Source organism: Oncorhynchus masou, unplaced genomic scaffold (assembly GCF_036934945.1).
Source record: "Oncorhynchus masou masou isolate Uvic2021 unplaced genomic scaffold, UVic_Omas_1.1 unplaced_scaffold_671, whole genome shotgun sequence".
Classification (NCBI taxonomy): domain Eukaryota; kingdom Metazoa; phylum Chordata; class Actinopteri; order Salmoniformes; family Salmonidae; genus Oncorhynchus; species Oncorhynchus masou.
The window spans coordinates 289090-311101 of NW_027013158.1; the positions used below are offsets into that span (position 1 = coordinate 289090).

General features: G+C 46.0%; 2 protein-coding genes across 5 annotated transcripts in view; both read right to left on the bottom strand.

The window, feature by feature from the left end:
* Positions 1 to 1247, bottom strand: part of LOC135536846 (bromodomain-containing protein 4-like) — a 55796-nt gene extending 54549 nt beyond the window's left edge. Inside the window, exon 1 of the mRNA XM_064963091.1 lies at positions 1190 to 1247. The gene's annotated coding sequence lies outside the window, so the exon portion shown is untranslated. The remainder of the gene's footprint in view (positions 1 to 1189) is intronic.
* A 3641-nt stretch (positions 1248 to 4888) lies between these two features.
* Positions 4889 to 21533, bottom strand: LOC135536841 (A-kinase anchor protein 8-like). 4 transcript variants are annotated; one of them, XM_064963088.1, is made up of 13 exons: positions 21371 to 21533; positions 20634 to 20672; positions 19934 to 20144; positions 15285 to 15849; positions 14474 to 14600; positions 14348 to 14379; positions 14226 to 14256; positions 13034 to 13151; positions 10896 to 11037; positions 9831 to 9936; positions 7721 to 7851; positions 6073 to 6168; positions 4889 to 5920 (listed from the first exon to the last, which is right to left on the bottom strand). In XM_064963088.1, exons 1-13 carry the CDS (start codon positions 21393 to 21395, stop codon positions 5435 to 5437), a joined length of 2109 nt encoding a protein of 702 aa, XP_064819160.1. In that variant the 5' UTR covers positions 21396 to 21533; the 3' UTR covers positions 4889 to 5434. The 4 variants fall into 4 exon arrangements, with proteins under 4 accessions (XP_064819160.1, XP_064819159.1, XP_064819157.1 ...); XM_064963087.1 differs by having other exon boundaries at positions 12995 to 13151; positions 19934 to 20138; positions 21371 to 21532; XM_064963085.1 differs by having other exon boundaries at positions 12995 to 13151; positions 21371 to 21532.
* Between the last annotated feature and the right edge of the window lie 479 nt (positions 21534 to 22012).

The following is a 22012-nucleotide window of genomic DNA, read 5'->3' on the forward strand; positions in this document are numbered from 1 at the left end:
ATCAGACTAGATAATGAAGTGAGAAAAATGATCAGGCAAAGTCAAAACACCCTGAATATAAGGTCCCAAACCAACGAGTAAATATAGAAAATGGTGCTTCTTGTCACATATGGCAGTCTTTTATTCAAATAAAACTATTTCTAGAGATGCAATATGCATAGCAGATGATTAGGTTGAGTTGTCGAGGGCAGTGGTTCCCCAACTGGAGGGGTCGCCACAGGTTATTTATTGATTTTAGGAACTCAGTCCAGCTTTAAACTTACTCTTGAAAATTGTAATCTCTAAATTGGGTAGTACATCATCAGTTCCTCTTGTCTTGTTAGTCATTACAGACCTTAGGAGAACTATTTATAACTTGTCAGAAATGTCCAGATCAAGTTGCTCATGTCAGCAAACGTTTTTATTTTAAATATAGATTTTTTTTAGCCCATAGTCATTTTTTTGTCACTCAAATATCACATGAATACACATTAGATATGGCAAAATGTATAGAATGGCAAGAAATGTGCTTTACAACGGCAAAAAAATATTTGCACGCCATGACAACATGTGTAGAATTGCAGGAAATAAAACCTGCAAAAGTTTGGGACCCCTGGTCTAGAGATACAACAGCTAGTCATGATCGCTGTCAGCATTTTTCTGACAGCTCCGTACGTAAACACCCTTTCAGAATACAACTTGGACTGTGACGTTATTCTAGAAAAAAAAAACCTACGTCGTATTTCACGTGCTTTCAGCGCCACGGAGCGTAAAATACGCCCCAAACCAGGCGTAACTTCTGTCAAGAATACGGCCTACGGGGCTACAAACAAACAACCTAGCTAGCTACTAACGTTAGCCTGCTACCGTCCCCCAACTACCGTGCGCAATGACAACAGGGAGCGCCCATGCCCCTGAAAAACACCGTTAATGTACCACCAAGGAGCATAGAGAACGAAAACACAAGATGTGCACTAAACTGCAAATCAGGTAACGTAAATAGGGAGAATCATCATCTTCCCGTGCGCCCGCACCGGCGACAGGCCTGTGATAAGACAGTCCATGCCCCACTAGGCACCTCGCGCACTGACACCAACCGAAATACTGCACCGAGTGTGGTTCTGAGTGTTTTATCGGATTCCTGAGATTGAATGCCTTCGTTTACCCTACCGGTGTCGGTAGAGCGACACACCAAAACACGTTTATTTACCTTTTTCTGTCGGTTGTCAGCGCGCGCAGGTCTTCCTCACCCCTGAATCCAGAACAAACAGCCCCGTTCGACGTCAGTGACGTCAGACGTAGGGGGAACGTCAGGACGTAATTCGGAGGAATGTCACCTCTCCACGAACGAATCCCCTCTGTCTCCCGGAACATGCAATACCTTCAAACACTGAAAATTATTATTGACAAATTCCCAATATACACTGGTCTGCATAAATGGCCATACATAGCATCACAATTAATTGCCCTATTATCGCGTAACCACACACGGTCAATGGACTGGGTAATTTATTGTAATAGATATTGTAACAATTGCATAATTTCACCTTCTATAAATCACATAATCTTATAAACTATAGGTTCTTAATACTCTTATTATAAACTCATGTTATGGTAAATTCTACCTTGAAGAAACGCAATTAATTCCACCTATAGTGGAGTGAGCCCTCCACCTAGTGGTCAATTAATCACAAGTATGGTAGTATCAGAGAGGAAAAGGCGAAGTGAGAGGTTTACTCCGCCCGAAATGTATACACGAAAATAATGCCACGAAGTGAGAAATGTTTGTTTGGAGGTCAATTAGTGCCGAATTTGGTCAACAAAACATGTCATTGCTCATTTGCTACGTGAGGCTTATTTGATAAAATAGAAGTTTGTTAATGGTTAAATTGTTCATGAATGTACTGATATGGACGCACATGGCAAAACATTTTTATTGGAGTTGTGCCTGTTGTCATAGCGATAGAAGACTCATGGATATAAACCGTTTTAGCGTTGCCATTGAGGGCTTCCACCATTTTAAAGTAGCCAACTGGGTGGTGATTCCTATGAATTGGGAGCAGTCCGCTAATGAAGAACAAAAAAATAACTACTTCATAATGGAGATAGCCTCAATGGCGCTGCTCATACCCTCACAGACACTATAATGACACAGATACAATAATGAATCTGCTATCTATCTCTATGGACTGTTGTTCACACATGTATCTGCCCTGACATTGGCTAAGAGGGTTGGGCCAGCAACCAAAATGTCCCTGGTTCAAATCCCAGAGCCGGCAAGGTGGAAAAATCAGCCGTTCTGCCATTGAGCAAGACGGTTAACCCCCAACAACAACTACTCCCAGGACGTGGATGTCGATTAAGGCAAGTCCCCACACATCTCTGATTCAGAGGGGTTGGGTTAAATGCGGAAGACACATTTCGGGTGAATGCATTCAGTTGTGCAATTGACAAGGTATCCCACTTTCCCTTCCCACCTGATCTTGACTTCTCCCACCTGTCTTCCATCTTTAAAACCATCACTCAAATATCTTGTCAATATAATAGACAATCTTTGGTCGTATCAATCCTCTGTGTTCAGGTCTTTCAGATCAAAATTATAGGGACAGGCGGTGTCTGATCCTACACTGAACAAAAATAGAAACGCAACATGTCAATTGTTGGTCCTATGTTTCCTGGGCTGAAATAAAAGATCCCAGAAATGTACCATAAGCACAAAAAGCTTAAATCTCTCAAGTTTTGTGCACAAATTTGTTTAGATCTCTGTTAGTGAGCATTTCTCCTTTGCCAAGATAATCCATCCACCTGACAGGTGTCACATATCAAGAAGCTGATTAAACAGCATGATCATTACACCGGTGTACCTTGTGCTGGGGACAATAAAAGGCCACTCTAAATGTGCCGTTTTGTGATAACACCACACATTTCAGTTGAAGGCATTCAGTTGTACAACTGATTTAAGTATCTCCCTTTTTAATGTCAAAGTTGTAAACAGAGCACCCCATGGTGGAAGTGGGGTTATGGTATGGGCTGGCATAGGCTATGGACAACGAACACAATTGCATTTTATCGATGGAAATTTGAATGCAGATTCCGTGCTGAGATCCTGTGGTCCATTGTCGTGGCATTCATCCGCTGCATCACCTCATGTTTCAGTATAATGCAAGGCTCGTGTCGCAAGAATCTGCAGTTCCCGGAAGCTGAAAATGTTCAAGTTCTTCCGTGGCCTGCATACTCAGACAAGTCACCCATTTATTTTTTATTTTACCTTTATTTTACTAGGCAAGTCAGTTAAGAACAAATTCTTATTTTCAATGACGGCCTAGGAACAGTGGGTTAACTGCCTGTTCAGAGGCAGAACGACAGATTTGTACCTTGTCAGCTCGGGGATTCGAACTTGCAACCTTTCGGTTACTAGTCCAACGCTCTAACCACTAGGCTCCCCTGCCGTCCCATTGAGCACGTTTGGGATGCTCTGGATCGACGTGTGCAACAGCGTGTTCCAGTTCCCGCCAATATCCAGCAACTTCGCACAACCATTGTAAAGGAGTGGGACAACACTCCTCAGGCCACAATCAACAGCCTGATCACCTCTATGTGAAGGAGATGTGTTGCGCTGCATGAGGCAAATGGAGGTCACGCCAGATACGGACTGGTTTTCTGATCTACTCCCCTAACCTTTCTTTTAAGGTATCTGTGACCAACAGATGCATATCTATTCCCAGTCATGTGAAATTCATTCCGCCCTCATCTATGGATTTATTTAAATTCACTGATGCAGCCCACTTGTTCCTTCCTTTTAGTTGATTCGTGGTCGTCACAGTCAACAAGATTGTATTATGCAGAATGCAGTGTTACATTAAGACGAGACCTTAAAGTAGCAGAAATAACAAAGCCTGCTGTTTCAGTAAAAAGCCAAGGGATGGGACTGCAGAAATATAACCACTCAAATTCATAGAGCGATGGATGCAAAGACTGACCATCCATGATATCAACATTATAGTTTTAAACATTGGAGTAAATGAAGCTTATATTTTGGATTCTGATAAGGTTTGACAACTGAACTAAAAGCTCATGGAGCCGTTTTGAAGAGATGTTCATGAATTAATGGGTACATGTTCATTTAGATGTGATGTTCTTCATGAATTAATGGGTACACGTTCATTTAGAAGTGATGTTCTTCATGAATTAATGGGTACACGTTCATTTAGAAGTGATGTTCTTCATGAATTAATGGGTACACGTTCATTTAGAAGTGATGTTCTTCATGAATTAATGGGTACACGTTCATTTAGAAGTGATGTTCATGAATTAATGGGTACATGTTCATTTAGAAGTCCAAAAATGTATGTAGTTACTGCCAAAAGCCCTTTTAAACAACATACTGCTCTGATCAGGGAAAGGGGGATAAGCTAGTCAGTTAAACAACAATGTATTCAACAAATATGTCTTCCACATTTAACCCAACCCATCTGAATCAGAGAGGTGTGGGGGGGGGGCACGTCTTCAGCGCCCAGGGAACAGTGGGTTAACTGTTTTGCTCAGGGGCAGAAAGACAGATTTTTACCTTGTCAGCTCGGGGATTGGGTGCAGCAACCTTCCGGGTTACTGGCCCAACGCTCTAACCACTGCCTGCCGCCATCCTGCTGCACCCAATGTGAATGATTGGATTTACAGTGTCGTGTTAAGGTTGTACTGAGCCTTTTAACCATGTGTATAAAGAAAGAATTTGACCCTTGACCCTATTCTAATCTAAACCCAGAACATCAGCCAGTCTTGTTTGTGCGATCATGCTGACTATAATTCTTTGTCGTGTGTCTTGACAACAGCAATGGAATTGTCAAAAGCACAAAGATCTGAGATCAGGCTAGAAGCAATCAGCTCAACAAAGAAACCAAACCAACAGATAAACATTTTAAACATTTATTCTCATCTGTCCAAAAAAGAACATGGATGACAACAGCAACCGTCTGTAAAACTAAATCCTGCCCCGTCTTTCAATCTAAACACACCAACAAATACATTTCAAATAAGTTTCGCACGTTTGGGAGGAGTCGATAAGAGACGAACCAATCAGCTCAGACTTCCTGGGAATCTAGCTATGACGGACAGGGAGTGCGTCCTGTAGTAATACCAGGTAGGGGTTGTGTCATATCAATAACACTAAGTTCACGGTCCTCTACCCACTGAAACATTGTCAAAATATCCCAACGCAGCCCGGCAGATTCAAAGGCACAACAAAAAAAGTCTACTTACACAGAAGATAAACTATATATGAAAACATGTATCAGAAGTAAATTAGTGAGTCTCAGTTCTGAATGGAGGGGGGGGCGGTAAGTATAAATGAATCTGATTGGCTGTTTGTGGAAGGGATAGAGTGGGATTGGCTGGACAGGGGAGAGAGGGATGTATTAATTGGTCCAGAGGGAGGTCAAAGGGTCATTGAGGGTAAAGGTCACTCTATGACGACCACGTCAGCATCCTCGTCTTTCTTCTCTACCGCCACACCCTCATCCTCTCCTCCCACTCCTTCATCCTCCTCTTCCTCTCCCAGCTCTCCTTCCACTCCCTCATCCTCCTCTCCGAACTCATCTCCTACTTCAAACCCTTCCTCCTCTTCCTCTCCTACCTGCTCCAGCTCTCCCTCAGCCTCCACCTCACCCTGCGTCTCCTCCTCACCCTGCGTGTCCCCCTCTCCTTCCGCTGGCTTCTCTACTTGCGCCTCTTCCTCCCCTCCATCTGCTACCGCCACTCCCCCCTCCTCCATCTTCTCCTCCTCTACCCCATCAGCCCCGGTGGCCGCCTGCGATGTCTCTGGCCCCGCCTCTTCCTTGGTGGTCTCCGCCAGGCTCTCATTGGTCAGCTCAGCCTCTGACACCTCCATAATCATGGAGTCCTCTGGGTCCTGGTCGTCCTGGTTACCGAGGAAGGGGTTCTCACCCTGCAGAGAGGAGAGAGGAAGGGCAGGGTCAGAGAGAGATTGTGAGTGAGTGAGTGAACGAGTGCGTGAGGCACAGAGTCAGTGTTTCTAAGGTGTGTGTGTGTGTGTGTGTGTGTGGGGGGGGGTTCTGTGTGAGATAGGCGTTTGTGTACCTTGAGGTAACTCTCCAGCTTCTTTCCGATGATTTTGTGGTTGAGGATGCTGCGAGCCACTGACAGACTGGCCCTCTTAGACTGCTCCATCATACCCTGGGGTCACGCAGGAAGCAAAGGTCACACAGGAGTCAGTGGGGGTAAGGTCAGAGAGGGCAGAGCAAAAAATAATAATAAAAAAGTACTTGTTCCTCCAAATCTTCTGTATCCAACCAAGCAGGGTTTATAGTGCTCCCTGCCAATCTCAACCAAGCAGGGTTTATAGTGCATAGTGCTCCCTGCCAATCTCAACCAAGCAGGGTTTATAGTGTATAGTGCCCCCTGCCAATCTCAACCAAGCAGGGTTTATAGTGTATAGTGCTCCCTGCCAATCTCAACCAAGCAGGGTTTATAGTGCTCCCTGCCAATCTCAACCAAGCAGGGTTTATAGTGTATAGTGCTCCCTGCCAATCTCAACCAAGCAGGGTTTATAGTGTATAGTGCCCCCTGCCAATCTCAACCAAGCAGGGTTTATAGTGTATAGTGCTCCCTGCCAATCTCAACCAAGCAGGGTTTATAGTGTATAGTGCTCCCTGCCAATCTCAACCAAGCAGGGTTTATAGTGCTCCCTGCCAATCTCAACCAAGCAGGGTTTATAGTGTATAGTGCTCCCTGCCAATCTCAACCAAGCAGGGTTTATAGTGCTCCCTGCCAATCTCAACCAAGCAGGGTTTATAGTGTATAGTGCTCCCTGCCAATCTCAACCAAGCAGGGTTTATAGTGTATGGTGCCCCTGCCAATCTCAACCAAGCAGGGTTTATAGTGTATAGTGCTCCCTGCCAATCTCAACCAAGCAAGGTTTATAGTGTATGGTGCTCCCTGCCAATCTCAACCAAGCAGGGTTTATATTGTATAGTGCTCCCTGCCAATCTCAACCAAGCAGGGTTTATATTGTATAGTGTTCCCTGCCAATCTCAACCAAGCAGGGTTTATAGTGTATGGTGCTCCCTGCCAATCTCAACCAAGCAGGGTTTATAGTGTATGGTGCTCCCTGCCAATCTCAACCAAGCAGGGTTTATAGTGTATGGTGCTCCCTGCCAATCTCAACCAAGCAGGGTTTATATTGTATAGTGCTCCCTGCCAATCTCAACCAAGCAGGGTTTATAGTGTATAGTGTTCCCTGCCAATCTCAACCAAGCAGGGTTTATAGTGTATAGTGCTCCCTGCCAATCTCAACCAAGCAGGGTTTATAGTGTATAGTGCTCCCTGCCAATCTCAACCAAGCAGGGTTTATAGTGTATAGTGCTCCCTGCCAATCTCAACCAAGCAGGGTTTATAGTGTATAGTGCTCCCTGCCAATCTCAACCAAGCAGGGTTTATATTGTGTAGTGAGCTGGTCTCATCCTGCCCTACAGTCACTATACACTGAGCTGTGTAGTGACCTGGTTTCAGTCACTATACACTGAGCTGTGTAGTGACCTGGTTTCAGTCACTATACACTGAGCTGTGTAGTGACCTGGTTTCAGTCACTATACACTGAGCTGTGTAGTGACCTGGTTTCAGTCACTATACACTGAGCTGTGTAGTGACCTGGTTACAGTCACTATACACTGAGCTGTGTAGTGACCTGGTTTCAGTCACTATACACTGAGCTGTGTCGCGTACTGACCTTGCGGTTGAAGTTGTGGTCGGGGGACTTGAGGTGTTTCTGTATGACGTAGAACTGCATGGGGATGAAGAGGTCACAGGCTGCACAGTGGGCTGCCTCCACCTTCTTCATGAAGTGTTCCATACCCAACTCTGTTACGGAGGAGGGACAAACAGGGAAACAGTTGGACCAGCAGAAAAGAAAAACACAGAAACAAAGCCTTTACAAATCCACCCCGTTCCACAGAAGAGTAGCACACACACAGTACACAACACACACACAGTACGTACACAACATGGTTTCTGTTAGGAAAACGTAGCGCCGGATATTTGACCGGCAGCGGTTTCATCTCCCGGATGTTTAAAGACATGTACCAGACCCACATGCATTGGTTGCACTACCTGATTAGGTCGTCTGCCCACGGTTCAGTAATAAATAATAATAATTACATGGTAATGACCTCGTAACCGAACATGTAATTCAGACGCAATTTGAAGATGATACAATACCCTTCCCCCTAAAGTACATTTTAATTGCCAAAATGATACATCCTAATTAGCCTACAAATGAGCTTTTTATTGATCCGTTTGTCAGCAGAGTAGGCTATCACGTAAATGTCCTATTTAAAAAAAAGGTTCTGCTAAGGTCTCCAGTCTCTCTGCTAAGGTCTCTCTGCTAAGGTCTCTCTGCTAAGGTCTCTCTGCTAAGGTCTCTCTGCTAAGGTCTCTCTGCTAAGGTCTCTCTGCTAAGGTCTCTCTGCTAAGGTCTCTCTGCTAAGGTCTCTCTGCTAAGGTCTCTCTGCTAAGGTCTCTCTGCTAATGTCTCTCTGCTAATGTCTCTCTGCTAATGTCTCTCTGCTAATGTCTCTCTGCTAATGTCTCTCTGCTAATGTCTCCAGTCTCTCTGCTAATGTCTCCAGTCTCTCTGCTAATGTCTCCAGTCTCTCTGCTAATGTCTCCAGTCTCTCTGCTAATGTCTCCAGTCTCTCTGCTAATGTCTCCAGTCTCTCTGCTAATGTCTCCAGTCTCTCTGCTAATGTCTCCAGTCTCTCTGCTAATGTCTCCAGTCTCTCTGCTAATGTCTCTAAAGTCTGGTAGAATTGCATGAAATGTGTTTATGAAAAAGGCCAACTTTTTCCCGTGCAAAGAAAAGAGAAAACAAATGTAATATATCGCCTGTATCTACTCTAATCCGACTATTAGGCTAAATGATGTCTATCCAATCACCACGTGAGGAATAGGAAGCTCTATGCGAGAATACATGTAATGTTTTGTTATAAATGCGACTTTTTTAAAAAAAAAGTTAAAATTTTCTTCTCCAAACTTTAAACCTGAAAGTTGATGTGAAAACCAATAGAACAGGAGAAAGGGGCTCCTGGTTTCAATGGCAATAGGGAAGTCTATCAAATAACTGCCTGCACGGCTGGTTGGATTCCGGCTCCTTTGAAGCAAGGTAAAAACATATTTCACAGAATGAAGTACATGTTTTCAAAAGATTCACACGGCCTCCAGCTCATTACGAAGTAGGTTGTTGTTACGATTGTGGCGCAATGACTGGTCTTATTAAACGGACATGTTTTACTCCAGCAGCAACAAACAGCTGTCTGATCTTAAAGCAGCAGCAGCAACAAACAGCTGTCTGATCTTAAAGCAGCAGCAACAAACAGCTGTCTGATCTTAAAGCAGCAGCAACAAACAGCTGTCTGATCTTAAAGCAGCAGCAACAAACAGCTGTCTGATCTTAAAGCAGCAGCAGCAACAAACAGCTGTCTGATCTTAAAGCAGCAGCAGCAACAAACAGCTGTCTGATCTTAAAGCAGCAGCAGCAACAAACAGCTGTCTGATCTTAAAGCAGCAGCAGCAACAAACAGCTGTCTGATCTTAAAGCAGCAGCAGCAAACAGCTGTCTGATCTTAAAGCAGCAGCAACAAACAGCTGTCTGATCTTAAAGCAGCAGCAGCAACAAACAGCTGTCTGATCTTAAAGCAGCAGCAACAAACAGCTGTCTGACCTTAAATCACCAGTTGGTATTTTCATTGGTGGGAAAGTTCAAATGCATTATGTCACAATAGCCTGCTATTAGCGACAAACGGAACCCCTGGGAGACACCACAAACACACTGCTGTCCTTACGCCTGGTGAGGTCCTGTTCCTTGTAGACTTGACAGATGGCAGCACAGTGGTTCTCCATCTGACTGGTCCTCTGCTCCGTCTTCTTATACTTGTTATTCAGGTACTCCTGGTGTGGGGACACACACAGTAAGAGGGGGGTTCGCTCAAAACACACAGGAATCTTACAGAAGATTGAGTGAATGTCCCCATCTGCATGGGTCTGCCTGTGTGTGTGGCCCCATCTGCATGTGTGTGTGTCCCCATCTGCATGTGTGTGTGTCCCCATCTGCATGTGTGTGTGTGTGTGTGTGTGTCCCCATCTGCATGTGTGTGTGTGTCCCCATCTGCATGTGCGTGTGTGTGTGTCCCCATCTGCATGTGCGTGTGTGTGTGTGTCCATCTGCATGTGCGTGTGTGTGTGTGTGTCCATCTGCATGTGCGTGTGTGTGTGTGTGTCCATCTGCATGTGCGTGTGTGTGTGTGTGTCCATCTGCATGTGCGTGTGTGTGTGTGTCCATCTGCATGTGCGTGTGTGCGTGTGTCCATCTGCATGTGTGTGTGTGTGTGTGTCCATCTGCATGTGTGTGTGTGTGTGTCCATCTGCATGTGTGTGTGTGTGTGTCCATCTGCATGTGTGTGTGTGTGTCCGTGTGTGTGTGTGTCCATCTGCATGTGTGTGTGTCCATCTGCGTGTGTGTGTGTGTGTCCATCTGCGTGTGTGTGTGTGTCCATCTGCATGTGTGTGTGTGTCCATCTGCATGTGTGTGTGTGTCCATCTGCATGTGTGTGTGTGTCCATCTGCATGTGTGTGTGTGTCCATCTGCATGTGTGTGTGTGTCCATCTGCATGTGTGTGTGTGTCCATCTGCATGTGTGTGTGTGTCCATCTGCATGTGTGTGTGTGTCCATCTGCATGTGTGTGTGTGTCCATCTGCATGTGTCTGCCTGTGTGTGTCCACCTTTGATTGGGTGTGTGTGTATGCCTGTGTGTTCGCCTTTGATTGCGTGTGTGTGTGTGTGTGTGTGTGTGTGTGTGTGTGGGGGGGCGTGTGTGCCTTTGATTGTGTGTGTGTGCGTGTGTGTCTACCTGTAAGAAGTCTGTGGTGGGTTTGGACAGCTGACTGGACAGGAACTTGAAGTGATCTTTGTGGAACTTGCTCTCCAGGTGGGCTGCCATGTCCTCGTGGTAGAATGAACGGAACTTACACACCGAGCACGCAAACGTCACCCTGTCGACCACACAGAACAACCGTCAGACCACAAGCCTGCCAGCCCAATCAGAGGCAGATATGTTGGACGGTGTGGTGAGTGAAACTACAGCCAAGTGGTTAGTGTTGAGTAATGCATTATCCCCCCCATCCATTCACAGAGACAGAGGAAAGACTACAGGACGTCATTCTGCCCTCAGAGAATATCTAGGAAAAGAAGGAGAGGAGACAGAGAGATACCTGGGAGAGAGAGGGGGGGGGGGGGGAGGAGAGAGAGCGGGAGGGAGGGGAGAGAGCGCGGGAGGGAGGGGAGAGAGCACGGGAGGGAGGGGAGAGAGCACGGGAGGGAGGGGAGAGAGCACGGGAGGGAGGGGGAGAGAGCACGGGAGGGAGGGGAGAGAGCACGGGGAGGGAGGGGAGAGAGCACGGGAGGGAGGGAGAGAGCGCGGGAGGGAGGGGAGAGAGCGCGGGAGGGAGGGGAGAGAGCGCGGGAGGGAGGGGAGAGAGCGCGGGGAGAGTAGACAGGTCATTCTGCCCTCACTGAGAACACAGAGAGCCTTCAGAGAGTTTTCACCACTTGACTTGTTCCACATTGTGTTTCAGACTGAATCTAAAACGGATTACATTTATTATTGTCACTGGCCTGCTGCACACAATGCCCCATAATGTTATAGTGGAATGATGTTTCATGAAATTTTTACAAATGTATTTAAAATGAAAGCTGAAATATCTTGGTTCAATAAGTATCCAACCCCTTTTTTGTGGCAAGCCTAATTAAGTTCAGGAGTAAACATGTGCTTAAGTCACATAATAAGTTGCACAGTAAATGATTTTGAATGACTACCCCATCTCTGTACCCCACAATTAAGTTCAGGAGTATCTGTAAGGTCACCCAATCGCACAGTAAATTTAAACCACAAAGACCAGGGAGGTTTTCCAATGCCTCAAAGGGCACCAAGTGCCTCAAATTGGTCGATATAAAAAAGAAAAGAAAAAGCATATGCTGAATATCCCTTTGAACAGGGTGAAGTTATTAATTACACTTTGGATGGTCTATCAATACATCCAGTCACTACTAAGATACAGGCGTCCTTCCTAACGTTTCTGGAGAGGAAGGAAACCGCTCAGGGATTTCACCATGAGGCCAATGGTGACTTTTACAGCCACAGAACTTAAGAGGAAACTGAGTATCAACAAACGTTACTCCATAATATTAACCGAAATGAAAAAGTGAGAAGGAAGCCTGAACAGAATTAAAATATTCCAAAAATATGCATTCTGTTTGCAACAAGGCACTAAAGTAATACAAATTGTGGCAAAGCATTTCACTTTTCGTCCTGAATACAATGTTGTTTGGGACATATGCAACACATTATGGAGTACCACCCTCCATATTTTCAAGCACAGTGGTGGCTGCATCATGTTATGGGTATGCTTGTATTAAGGACTGGGGAATTTTTCTGGATAAAAATAAAACGGAATGGAGATAATCACAGGCAAAATCCTCGAGGGAAACCTGGTTCAGTCTGCTTCCAACAGACTGGGAGAGGAAATCACCTTTCAGCAGGAGAATAACCTAAAACACAAGGCCATATATACACTGGAGTTGCTTACCAAGACGACTGTGAATGTTCCCGAGTCACAGTTTTGACATAAATCTGCTTTCAAATCTATGGCAAGACCTGAACATGGTTGTCTAGCAATGATCAACAAGCAAGTTGACAAAAAAGGTTATTCTAACATGTAATGGACAAAAAAAAGAGAATTAAATCCATTTTAATCCCACTTTGTAACAGAATGTGGAAAAAGTCGAGGGGTATGAATCCTCTCTGAAGGCTCTGTATTTAGGAAAAGAAGATTCTGTATAATAACTCTGACCTCTGAGAAAGAGAAGAGAGAGAATAGATGTAAAGGAAAGACAGAAAAGGAAGAAAATTAGACGAAGAGAAATTAAGAGATGTATTTTGTAATAACTGACCTCTGGGTTTGACTTTTGGGTGTTAGTGTGACCCCTGACCTTTCCAGGAAGCCGCCCCTCTTCCTCCTGTTTTTGGGGACCTTGTCCTGGGGAGGAGTCTGTTTCCCTGTCTGGAGCTTCTTCTTCATCTGAGAGATCTCCTCCTGCATCGACACCACTGGGGAGAGAGGAGGGTTATAGTTGGAGAGGAAGACAGGGGAAAGAGAGGAGGGGGAAAGAGATGGGGGAAAGAGAGGAGGGGTAGACGGGGGAAAGAGAGGGGGAAAGAGAGGAGGGGTAGACGGGGGAAAGAGAGGGAAAGGGAGAGAAGGTTTTCGTGTTGGAGTTGAAGGGAAAGAGGGAGGAGGTGACAAGGAAGCGGGCAGGGGAGGGAAGCAAGGAGAGGGGCAGTCTATTGAAAATGACATCTAGAGCTGTGAAACGTCACCCAGCTTGAATAAAAGAAGAGCGGAGCAGGAAAGAGAGACTGTCAGTAGGTTTGCATTGACCCAGGTTCATTTGACAAAGGCAATTTTTTGATTGATATTATTTTCACTGCATCAAGGATAGCGTACAGATGTTTCCGCTTTGGCAGCCTTCTTCAGTGCGTAGGTAAAAAAAATATATATATATATCTTCAAAACAGCATTTGTAGGGAACAACCAATGAGCAGCTGGTGCTTCTAATCAGGGTTGCCACTCATCTGCCAATCAGGGATGAGGCATCTCTGGTCTTCCTGTTTCACCATCCAATTATTCCAGATCTACAGGAGTGCAAGTTTCACCATGGCGACACTTTGGCATATGAGAATTATTAGAATATGGCTCATTAGTCAATTATTGCATTCTGTCCACGCTGGCTTTCGCAGGCTACCTGAGACGTGAAACAGATAGGTGGGAGGGCAGGCTAAATAAATCATGGAAATACCTCCAACACACTAGATGGGAATGTGTTTGTTTCTATGACAACACAGTTCAATGGAAACGCACCGTAGCAGGCTATTGTCCCATCTCATTACAATGTTTTCTAAATGTCCACTAATTATCATTACTTTAAATCACTGGGCAAGTTCATGGAAACTATTGAGGGTCGTTTTGTGAGGAGGAGAACAGGGGCCAGTTGATGAAGAGAGGAGGAAGAGGAGGAGAACAGGGGCCAGTTGATGAAGAGAGGAGGAAGAGGAGAACAGGGGCCAGTTGATGAAGAGAGGAGAGTAGGAGGTCTAATAACAGAGGAGATGAATCCATCTTACCTTTCTCTCCATCAGCTGGGGCTTTGGTTGCCTGGAGAGGAGAGAAACAAAATGAGTACTGACACACACACACACACACACGGTCACACAGATGTGTTAGTTAAGTCACAGCAGCTCCTCACCTCATTTTCTTCACCGTTGTTCTCTGCTGGTTCTGTCATAGAGAGAGACAGAAAGACAGTCAGGTCAGACAGTGCACAGGGGTAGTTACTGTGTGTGGACATTGTCGTCTGTTCAGTGTGTGGTACCTTCAGTGGTCTCTCCACCTGCGCTCTCTGTCTTGTTCATCTTGGACTCTGGTTCATCTGCTGCGGTCAGAGTCTGTTTTCTCTTCTTCTGACCGTCACGCTGACCACCACCAGGCTGCTGCTGCTGCTGGGGGACATCATCATCACATTGGTGACGTGGCCAGTGACACTGCTTCTTCAAAGTCAAATATCTTGAAAACGTGATTGCTGACATGCAAAATATTTTGGGACTATCAGTGGACTAATAAATTTTTTTTTCCATTTTTAACTTGGATCCCTTCACCATTACTAGAATAGACTTTTCAATAGATTCTCAAAAGGAACTTTTCAATAGATTCTCAAAAGGAACTTACAGTGGACTCCCTGACATATCTCCACTATTACCATAAGGCCTCCATCAGGGGCAGAACCAGGCAAAATAAAACCCAGAGAACGGACATTATAATGGAGTTTGGTCCAGATCTCTGCTGGGTGGTGTTGGTAGAGGCCACTATTTCTTGGAGCAGGGCAGTTTCCTTTCAATGGGAAGGGGACAGTTCGGTTCAATCAAAGAGGTATTTGTGGCTATATTGAATAGGGACTGGGGGCGATAGTATGATGACCAAACTATGAGTTTGGGGGCGTAGTTGTTGGTAGTTGTCATGTCAATTATATCCACGCCTCCCCAGTCCCTTAGCACTGTAGGCAGGGTAGGGGAGCGTTTAGGGGGTACGGGGGTTGATGAACAGGGGTGGGGGGGGGGTTGGTAGGTAGGTCATCATGCCCTGCTGTGGGGCTGGCAGACTGGCGGGCAGTACGGTAGGGTACTTACTCGGTTGAGGGGCCTCTTGCGCCCGCGCTGGTGGCCTCCCTGGGGGCCCCCTCCAAAGTGGCGCCCTGGGAAGTCCTGGTGCCCAGGGACCCGGCCCTGTTGAGCGGACTGGTGGAAGGCCCCGGTCTGGGGGGGCATGCGGTGCCCCAGGAGGGATGGGAGCTTGCCTCTACCCCCAGGGGAGTGACCGCCACCTCCCCGGCCTCCTCCTCTTCCACCCATCCTACCACCACCTCCACCCATGGGAGTGGGGTCGGATCTGCGGCCTCCAAACCCTCCACGGCCTCCCCCCCTTCTCGGGGAGCGCTGGCCTGCTCCGGCCCAGCTTCCTCCTCCTTGGCCACTGGAGAAGGAATCTCTCATGTTCTGCCGCTGCATCTTAGCAGCCCCGTAGGAGGAGGAGCTGTCAAAGCCTGAGCCTAGACCACCACCTCCTCCGAAGCCTGAAGCTCTTTGGGTCATGTCCCCTCGGCCATCGCCGTAACCATAGCTACCGGATCTGTAGAGATCCCGGGAGGGGAGGGAGGAGGGGCCCCGCGAGTCGAAGGACTCGTATTGGTCAAACCTGCGAAAAGGGGGAGGGAGGGAGTGGTAGAACGAGCAGAGAGTGAGGGAGGGAATCTCTCTTCCCCTCCTTTTACTCCTCTCTCTCTCTCTCTATATGACATGTTTCCCCCCAAGATGATGAGCCACATTAGTGATGTCATAATGATGCAGAATGTTTCTGCCAATCCCAACGCTGCTGAGTCTTGATGTAGGCATTCATGGCAGGAAGGCTTTTCTCTGTCAACATTTGGTTTACACACATTTGAGCATTCCCCATTTCTCATCCACCCCACCCTTCTCTCTGAGGTCAAAGGGGGGGTTGATTGGTACCCCAGTAGTGGGGGAGGGGGGGTTTACTCCCTTTCTAGTCAAGATGAGGTCTCACCGTGTGGGGTGGAGGTGGGGACAGAGCTGGAGCTGTACTGAATATCAGGGTTGGTTCATGGGTCACAGAGAGACAGACAAGAGCAGCCTTATAGAAACAGGACTGTTCCATGTGGCAAATTGCATGTGGGGGTGATTAGACTGTACCACAATACAGAGGGGGCGGGGGGCACATTTAGTTGGTGTTCGTTGTGCATTTACAGGGTGGGGCCTCAGCCAAAATATAACCTTGGTTGTTGTCACCGGCATTGGTTCTCTCTCCTCCCCCCTCGAGCAACCTCCCACTCAGACACAGAGAGTCAGGATGAGGTGGACATGTTGGTGTATTTGTCTGTTCTGAGTCAGATAGATCAGACAGGGGAGTGCATTTGGGGGATCTGTGGGTGCTGCACTTCTACCTCCATGACACAGGGGGGCAGTATACTATAACGACCTGCTGCTGACTTCCCCGTGTCTGGTGACTGTGGTGGTGAGGGATCTACCTGGGTATATGAATGGGAATCCGTAAGCATGACAGTATAATGAAGACAAACCAACTACACCCAGGACAACATACTGGGTGGGAGGAGCCAGGGTGAGGCTCATATCTCTAGTTCCGGGTGAGAGGAGCCAGGAAGAGGCTCATATCTCTAGTTCTGGGTGGGATGAGCCAGGTAGAGGCTCATCTGGATAGTTACTATCGTTACTTCAACAACAGTTAAAAACCCCTAACTACAGCTAGCTACCTTCTGGTTTAGACTAAACCTACTTGTGTTACCCAAACTAACGGACTGGAATCGGAGAAATAAGACCACTTATCCTTAACATGTCATGTTTCAGCAAATTGAAGCAATACGTATCCTTGAGATCTGAAAATCCCCATGGGGGGGGGGGGTTCCCAATTCTACAAAACCAACCTTGAGTTTACCCTTTAAATCAAAACGTTTCCCCAACCCGAAATACATTGGATATTTACCCTGTAACCCTTACCGTTACATCCTAGTCGTGTCCAGGGGGAGGGGCTAGCTAAGGAGGGCGGGGACAAGAAATATGTGGGTGGTATGTAGTGATTACAGCGAGAGGCTGTGGCAGCAGCATTGTGAGGTGATTAAAGCAGAGAGAGAGAGGCTGTGGCAGCAGCATTGTGAGGTGATTAAAGCAGAGAGAGAGGCTGTGGCAGCAGCATTGTGAGGTGATTAAAGCAGGGAGAGAGGCTGTGGCAGCAGCATTGTGAGGTGATTAAAGCAGGGAGAGAGGCTGTGGCAGCAGCATTGTGAGGTGATTAAAGCAGGGAGAGAGGCTGTGGCAGCAGCAATGTGAGGTGATTAAAGCAGGGAGAGGGGCTGTGGCAGCAGCAATGTGAGGTGATTAAAGCAGGGAGAGAGAGGCTGTGGCAGCAGCATTGTGAGGTGATTAAAGCAGGGAGAGAGAGGCTGTGGCAGCAGCATTGTGAGGTGATTAAAGCAGGGAGAGAGAGGCTGTGGCAGCAGCATTGTGAGGTGATTAAAGCAGGGAGAGAGAGGCTGTGGCAGCAGCATTGTGAGGTGATTAAAGCAGGGAGAGAGAGGCTGTGGCAGCAGCATTGTGAGGTGATTAAAGCAGGGAGAGAGGCTGTGGCAGCAGCAATGTGAGGTGATTAAAGCAGGGAGAGGGGCTGTGGCAGCAGCAATGTGAGGTGATTAAAGCAGGGAGAGAGAGGCTGTGGCAGCAGCATTGTGAGGTGATTAAAGCAGGGAGAGAGAGGCTGTGGCAGCAGCATTGTGAGGTGATTAAAGCAGGGAGAGAGAGGCTGTGGCAGCAGCATTGTGAGGTGATTAAAGCAGGGAGAGAGGCTGTGGCAGCAGCAATGTGAGGTGATTAAAGCAGGGAGAGGGGCTGTGGCAGCAGCAATGTGAGGTGATTAAAGCAGGGAGAGAGAGGCTGTGTCAGCAGCAATGTGAGGTGATTAAAGCAGGGAGAGGGGCTGTGGCAGCAGCATTGTGAGGTGATTAACTTCTCTGGGATAGGTGGCCGTATTCTCATGTCTGGATGAAAAGTGTGTCCAAAGTAAACTGCCTGCTTCTTAGGCCCAGAAGCTAAGATATGAATATCATTAGATTTGGATAGAAAACACTCAAACTTCAAAAACTGTTTGAATAATGTCTGTGAGTACAACAGAACTTATTTGGCAGGTGAAACCCCAAGGACAAACCATTCAGATGTTTTTTTTCCGAGGTCACTCTTTTCAATGGATTTTCATTGGTAATCCAGATTTGTAAGGGACTTTCTTGCAGTTCCTATCGCTTCCACTGGATGTCAATAATATTTCGAAATTGGTTGAGGTTTTCCCCTTGAGAAATGAAGAAGTAGCACCGTTCAGAACGAGGCTAGAGAGGTGTACTCTGTTAGAGGATCCACTTTGTTTTCCTCCGGTATTGAACACAGTTAATCCCGTCTTAAATTTTTACCGAAAATGTTTTAGGAAAGTAGTTTGAAATGTTTGGACAAAGCTTACAGGTAATTTATGAGAAATTTTGTAGTCATGCTGCGCGAGTTGGAACCTGTGTTTTTCTGGATCAAATGCACCAAATGAAATGAACATTTTGGATATATATCGACAGAATTAATTGAACAAAAGGACCATTTGTGATGTTTATGGGACACATTGGAGTGCCAACAGAAGAAGTCAGTCAAAAGGTACGGCATGATTCATATCTTTATTTCTGCGTTGCGCCTGTAGGGTCGAAATACGATCGCTGGGGTGCTGTCCTCAAATAATAGCATAGTTTGCGTTCGCCGTAAAGCCTTTTTGAAATCTGACACGCTGGCTGAATTCACAACAAGTGTCGATTTCATTTGGTGTATTGCATGTGTGATTTTACGAAAGTTTAATTTTTATAGTAATTTATTTGACTTTGGCGCTCTGCATTTTCACTGGATGTTGGCCAGGTGGGACGCTGGCGTCCCACATATCCCAGAGAGGTTATTAAAGCAGGAAGAGAGAGGGTGTGGCAGCAGCATTGTGAGATGATTGAGAGTGATTGAGGCGTGAAGAGAAAGGAGGATTGATATGGAAAACAGCTAGCTGCAGATGTGTGGAAAACACAGGAGAGGTGCAGGTCAGATGATTGAGTGTGTGTATGTTTAGTGTTGGAAAGGCAGACTACACAACTGTGTGAAGGTGCGTGATTGATCTTGAGTGCAAAGACGTGTGTGTGTGTGGCGAGTTGAAACCAGTGGAGAGAGTGAAGGAGTTATGGTGTTAGCTTGCTTCAGTTCGGCTGGTGCTAGCTATAATAGTCGACTAGGCAAACTGAACGAGTGTGATCACATACTCCCTGAAAAGACCTTCGCTTGAAAAATGAGAAACGCAGCAATAGTCTGTCCATTGTGAGGCACCGTAGCAGTATCTAATAACTCATGGAATATCAAATGTTTACGGGGTTTTTTTTGCAGAGGGGATGGATCATAGTCAATTTTACACGTAACTAAGATGTCTTGTGCAGTATTTCTCAATGAAAGAATTTGTTTGAAAACCAATCATCATCTCTCGTTGAATGACAAAGACTTTCCTGAAGAATCGATACTGTTTGACAGAACAACCCAGGGGGAAATGTACCGAAGACCACAAAAATGTCACAATGTCGTCATGATATATGCACGAGCTGTTCCGGACACTTTGGGCTGTGAAGCACGAGGACACCTTTACCAGCCAGGGGGAAAAAGTGTGTGCATGTCAGCTAGAGATCTGTGTGTGTTACCTGTCGCTGCGCCCCCCACCCTTCATGCCTCCCTCCAGCTGGGTCAGCATGTCAAGGCGTTGGTTGATCTTAGCGATGACAGCGTCTGCACTGGTCCCCGTCGACAACAGAGAGCTCCCAGAGAGACCCCTCTTGTGCCCCCCTCCGTAGCCCCCCATCCCTGACATGGAGTCCTTGTAGCCCCCTCCATACGGGTCATAGTTGTCTGAGCCTCGGGGGAGAGCAGAGATTATTTTAAGGTGAGGATCACAGTTTACAGGCAGGGGTAGAGAGATGTAGCTAGCTAGCTAGCTACCTGAATCAAAAATGAGCCAAATCATAGGCTACCTCGTTTAAATTCCAATAATTTTGATATGGGCACCTTTGGCTAAGTGCATTTTATAAATATGATAAGTCAACACAATCAATTATGTTTAAAGCACAGGAGGCTGCTGAGGGGAGGACGGCACACAATGTCCAGGAACAGAGCGGAAGGAATGGCATCACACCTGGAAACGATGTTTTTGATACGTTCCACTAATTCCACTCCAGCCATTACCGTGAGCCTGTCCTCCCCAAGCAAAGTGCCAGCTAACATTCTGTGGTGTAAAGTGTTACTGTTTATTCAACTAAAATCGCTGGCACATATTCTTGGGCAATTCAGATATGTAATGTTCTAGACTGGTTTCAACGGGTTTAGTACGTTCTCTCTCTCTCTTACCTCGGCTCCCCGACCCTCCTCCCCAGCTCGAGTATCCTCCTAGCAGATTAAAGAGGTTTCAAATTAAAGGGTTATCTACAAACACTCCAAAACGGGTTGTATAACGCAATGTGGCATATCAGAATAACACACGCGTAGCATAGCTAGCTAATGAATTCACACGGGTGAACGTTTGACAACAAAGAACCTAGTTAGCCCGCTAACTTACCTGTAAGCTAACATCTAGCTAGCTAGCCAACGTTACTTAACTATTCGGCAACCTTGCACTTTTACAACCCATTTGGTAAAAAAAAACATTAGCTATACCGTTAACGGTGGCAATCATAGCTAGTTAGTACGTTAACGATAGTTACATACACGTGAAGGGCTGTGGGGAACGTATTCTCTGGAGGGGGAATGTATAAAAACGGCATATGGCGGCCATTTTCTTAACGCTATTGTGAGTTCAAGTCGTGGCAGACGGACTCCATTTTAATGAGATTACACTCCCAAGACTGTGGCGTTCTCTTTCTATATAAACCACAGCTAGCTACGTATTACATGCATTACCGGTTCTGTAAAATGACAATGTATAACGTACAAAATAACGTTACTATTTTAGCTTGCTAGCCACCTTGAATGGCTAGCTAACGTTAGCTTGTAAGTAATTAGCTAGCTAGCTGACGTTAGTAATATAACATCTTGAACATGGATAACCTAGTGAAAATATAAACCCATTGGAATATTTTGATACATACCTGAACTGTAGCCACGACCTTCCATAATTTGATGATATGTTATTGTTGTTGACGGATTTTTAAAAATATATTTAAAGCTAGCTACTGTAGCCGTTAGCAAACCAGGAGCAACGGACACAGCAGTGGGCGAATATGTTTAGCCAGGGTCACCAAACGACACCTCCTCGTTTCTCCCATTGGGTCATCCGAAAGCAGGACGCCACTCCCCATACGACTATTGGCTGACCAGAAAACTCTACACTGTAATTGGTTATCCAGTCTGTCAGTTAACAAAAGCGAGTGACGGTATAACAATTTTTCTAATCAGTTACTGTGGGAATAATCATATTTTATAGATTTCCCTAATGAAAAAAATATAAAAAATTAGTAGTATGCTACAAGCCTGGACAGCAGTGAATGAAACAGTCAGAGAGCACACAATATGTACAGTACATAAAAATAAATACGTGTTTGTTTGTTTTCCAAGGCACAATATACGTATAAAATAGAACTGGCTACAGGTAACTATCCTTCCTTATTTTAACAGCCATAGTCTATATGCCTTTTTAAAATTATTTTGTATTATAAACTGGATGTTTGGATCATGGATCCTAATTGGACGAGCAGTGTTCCAGCGCCTATGCCTGCTAACAGTTTCATATG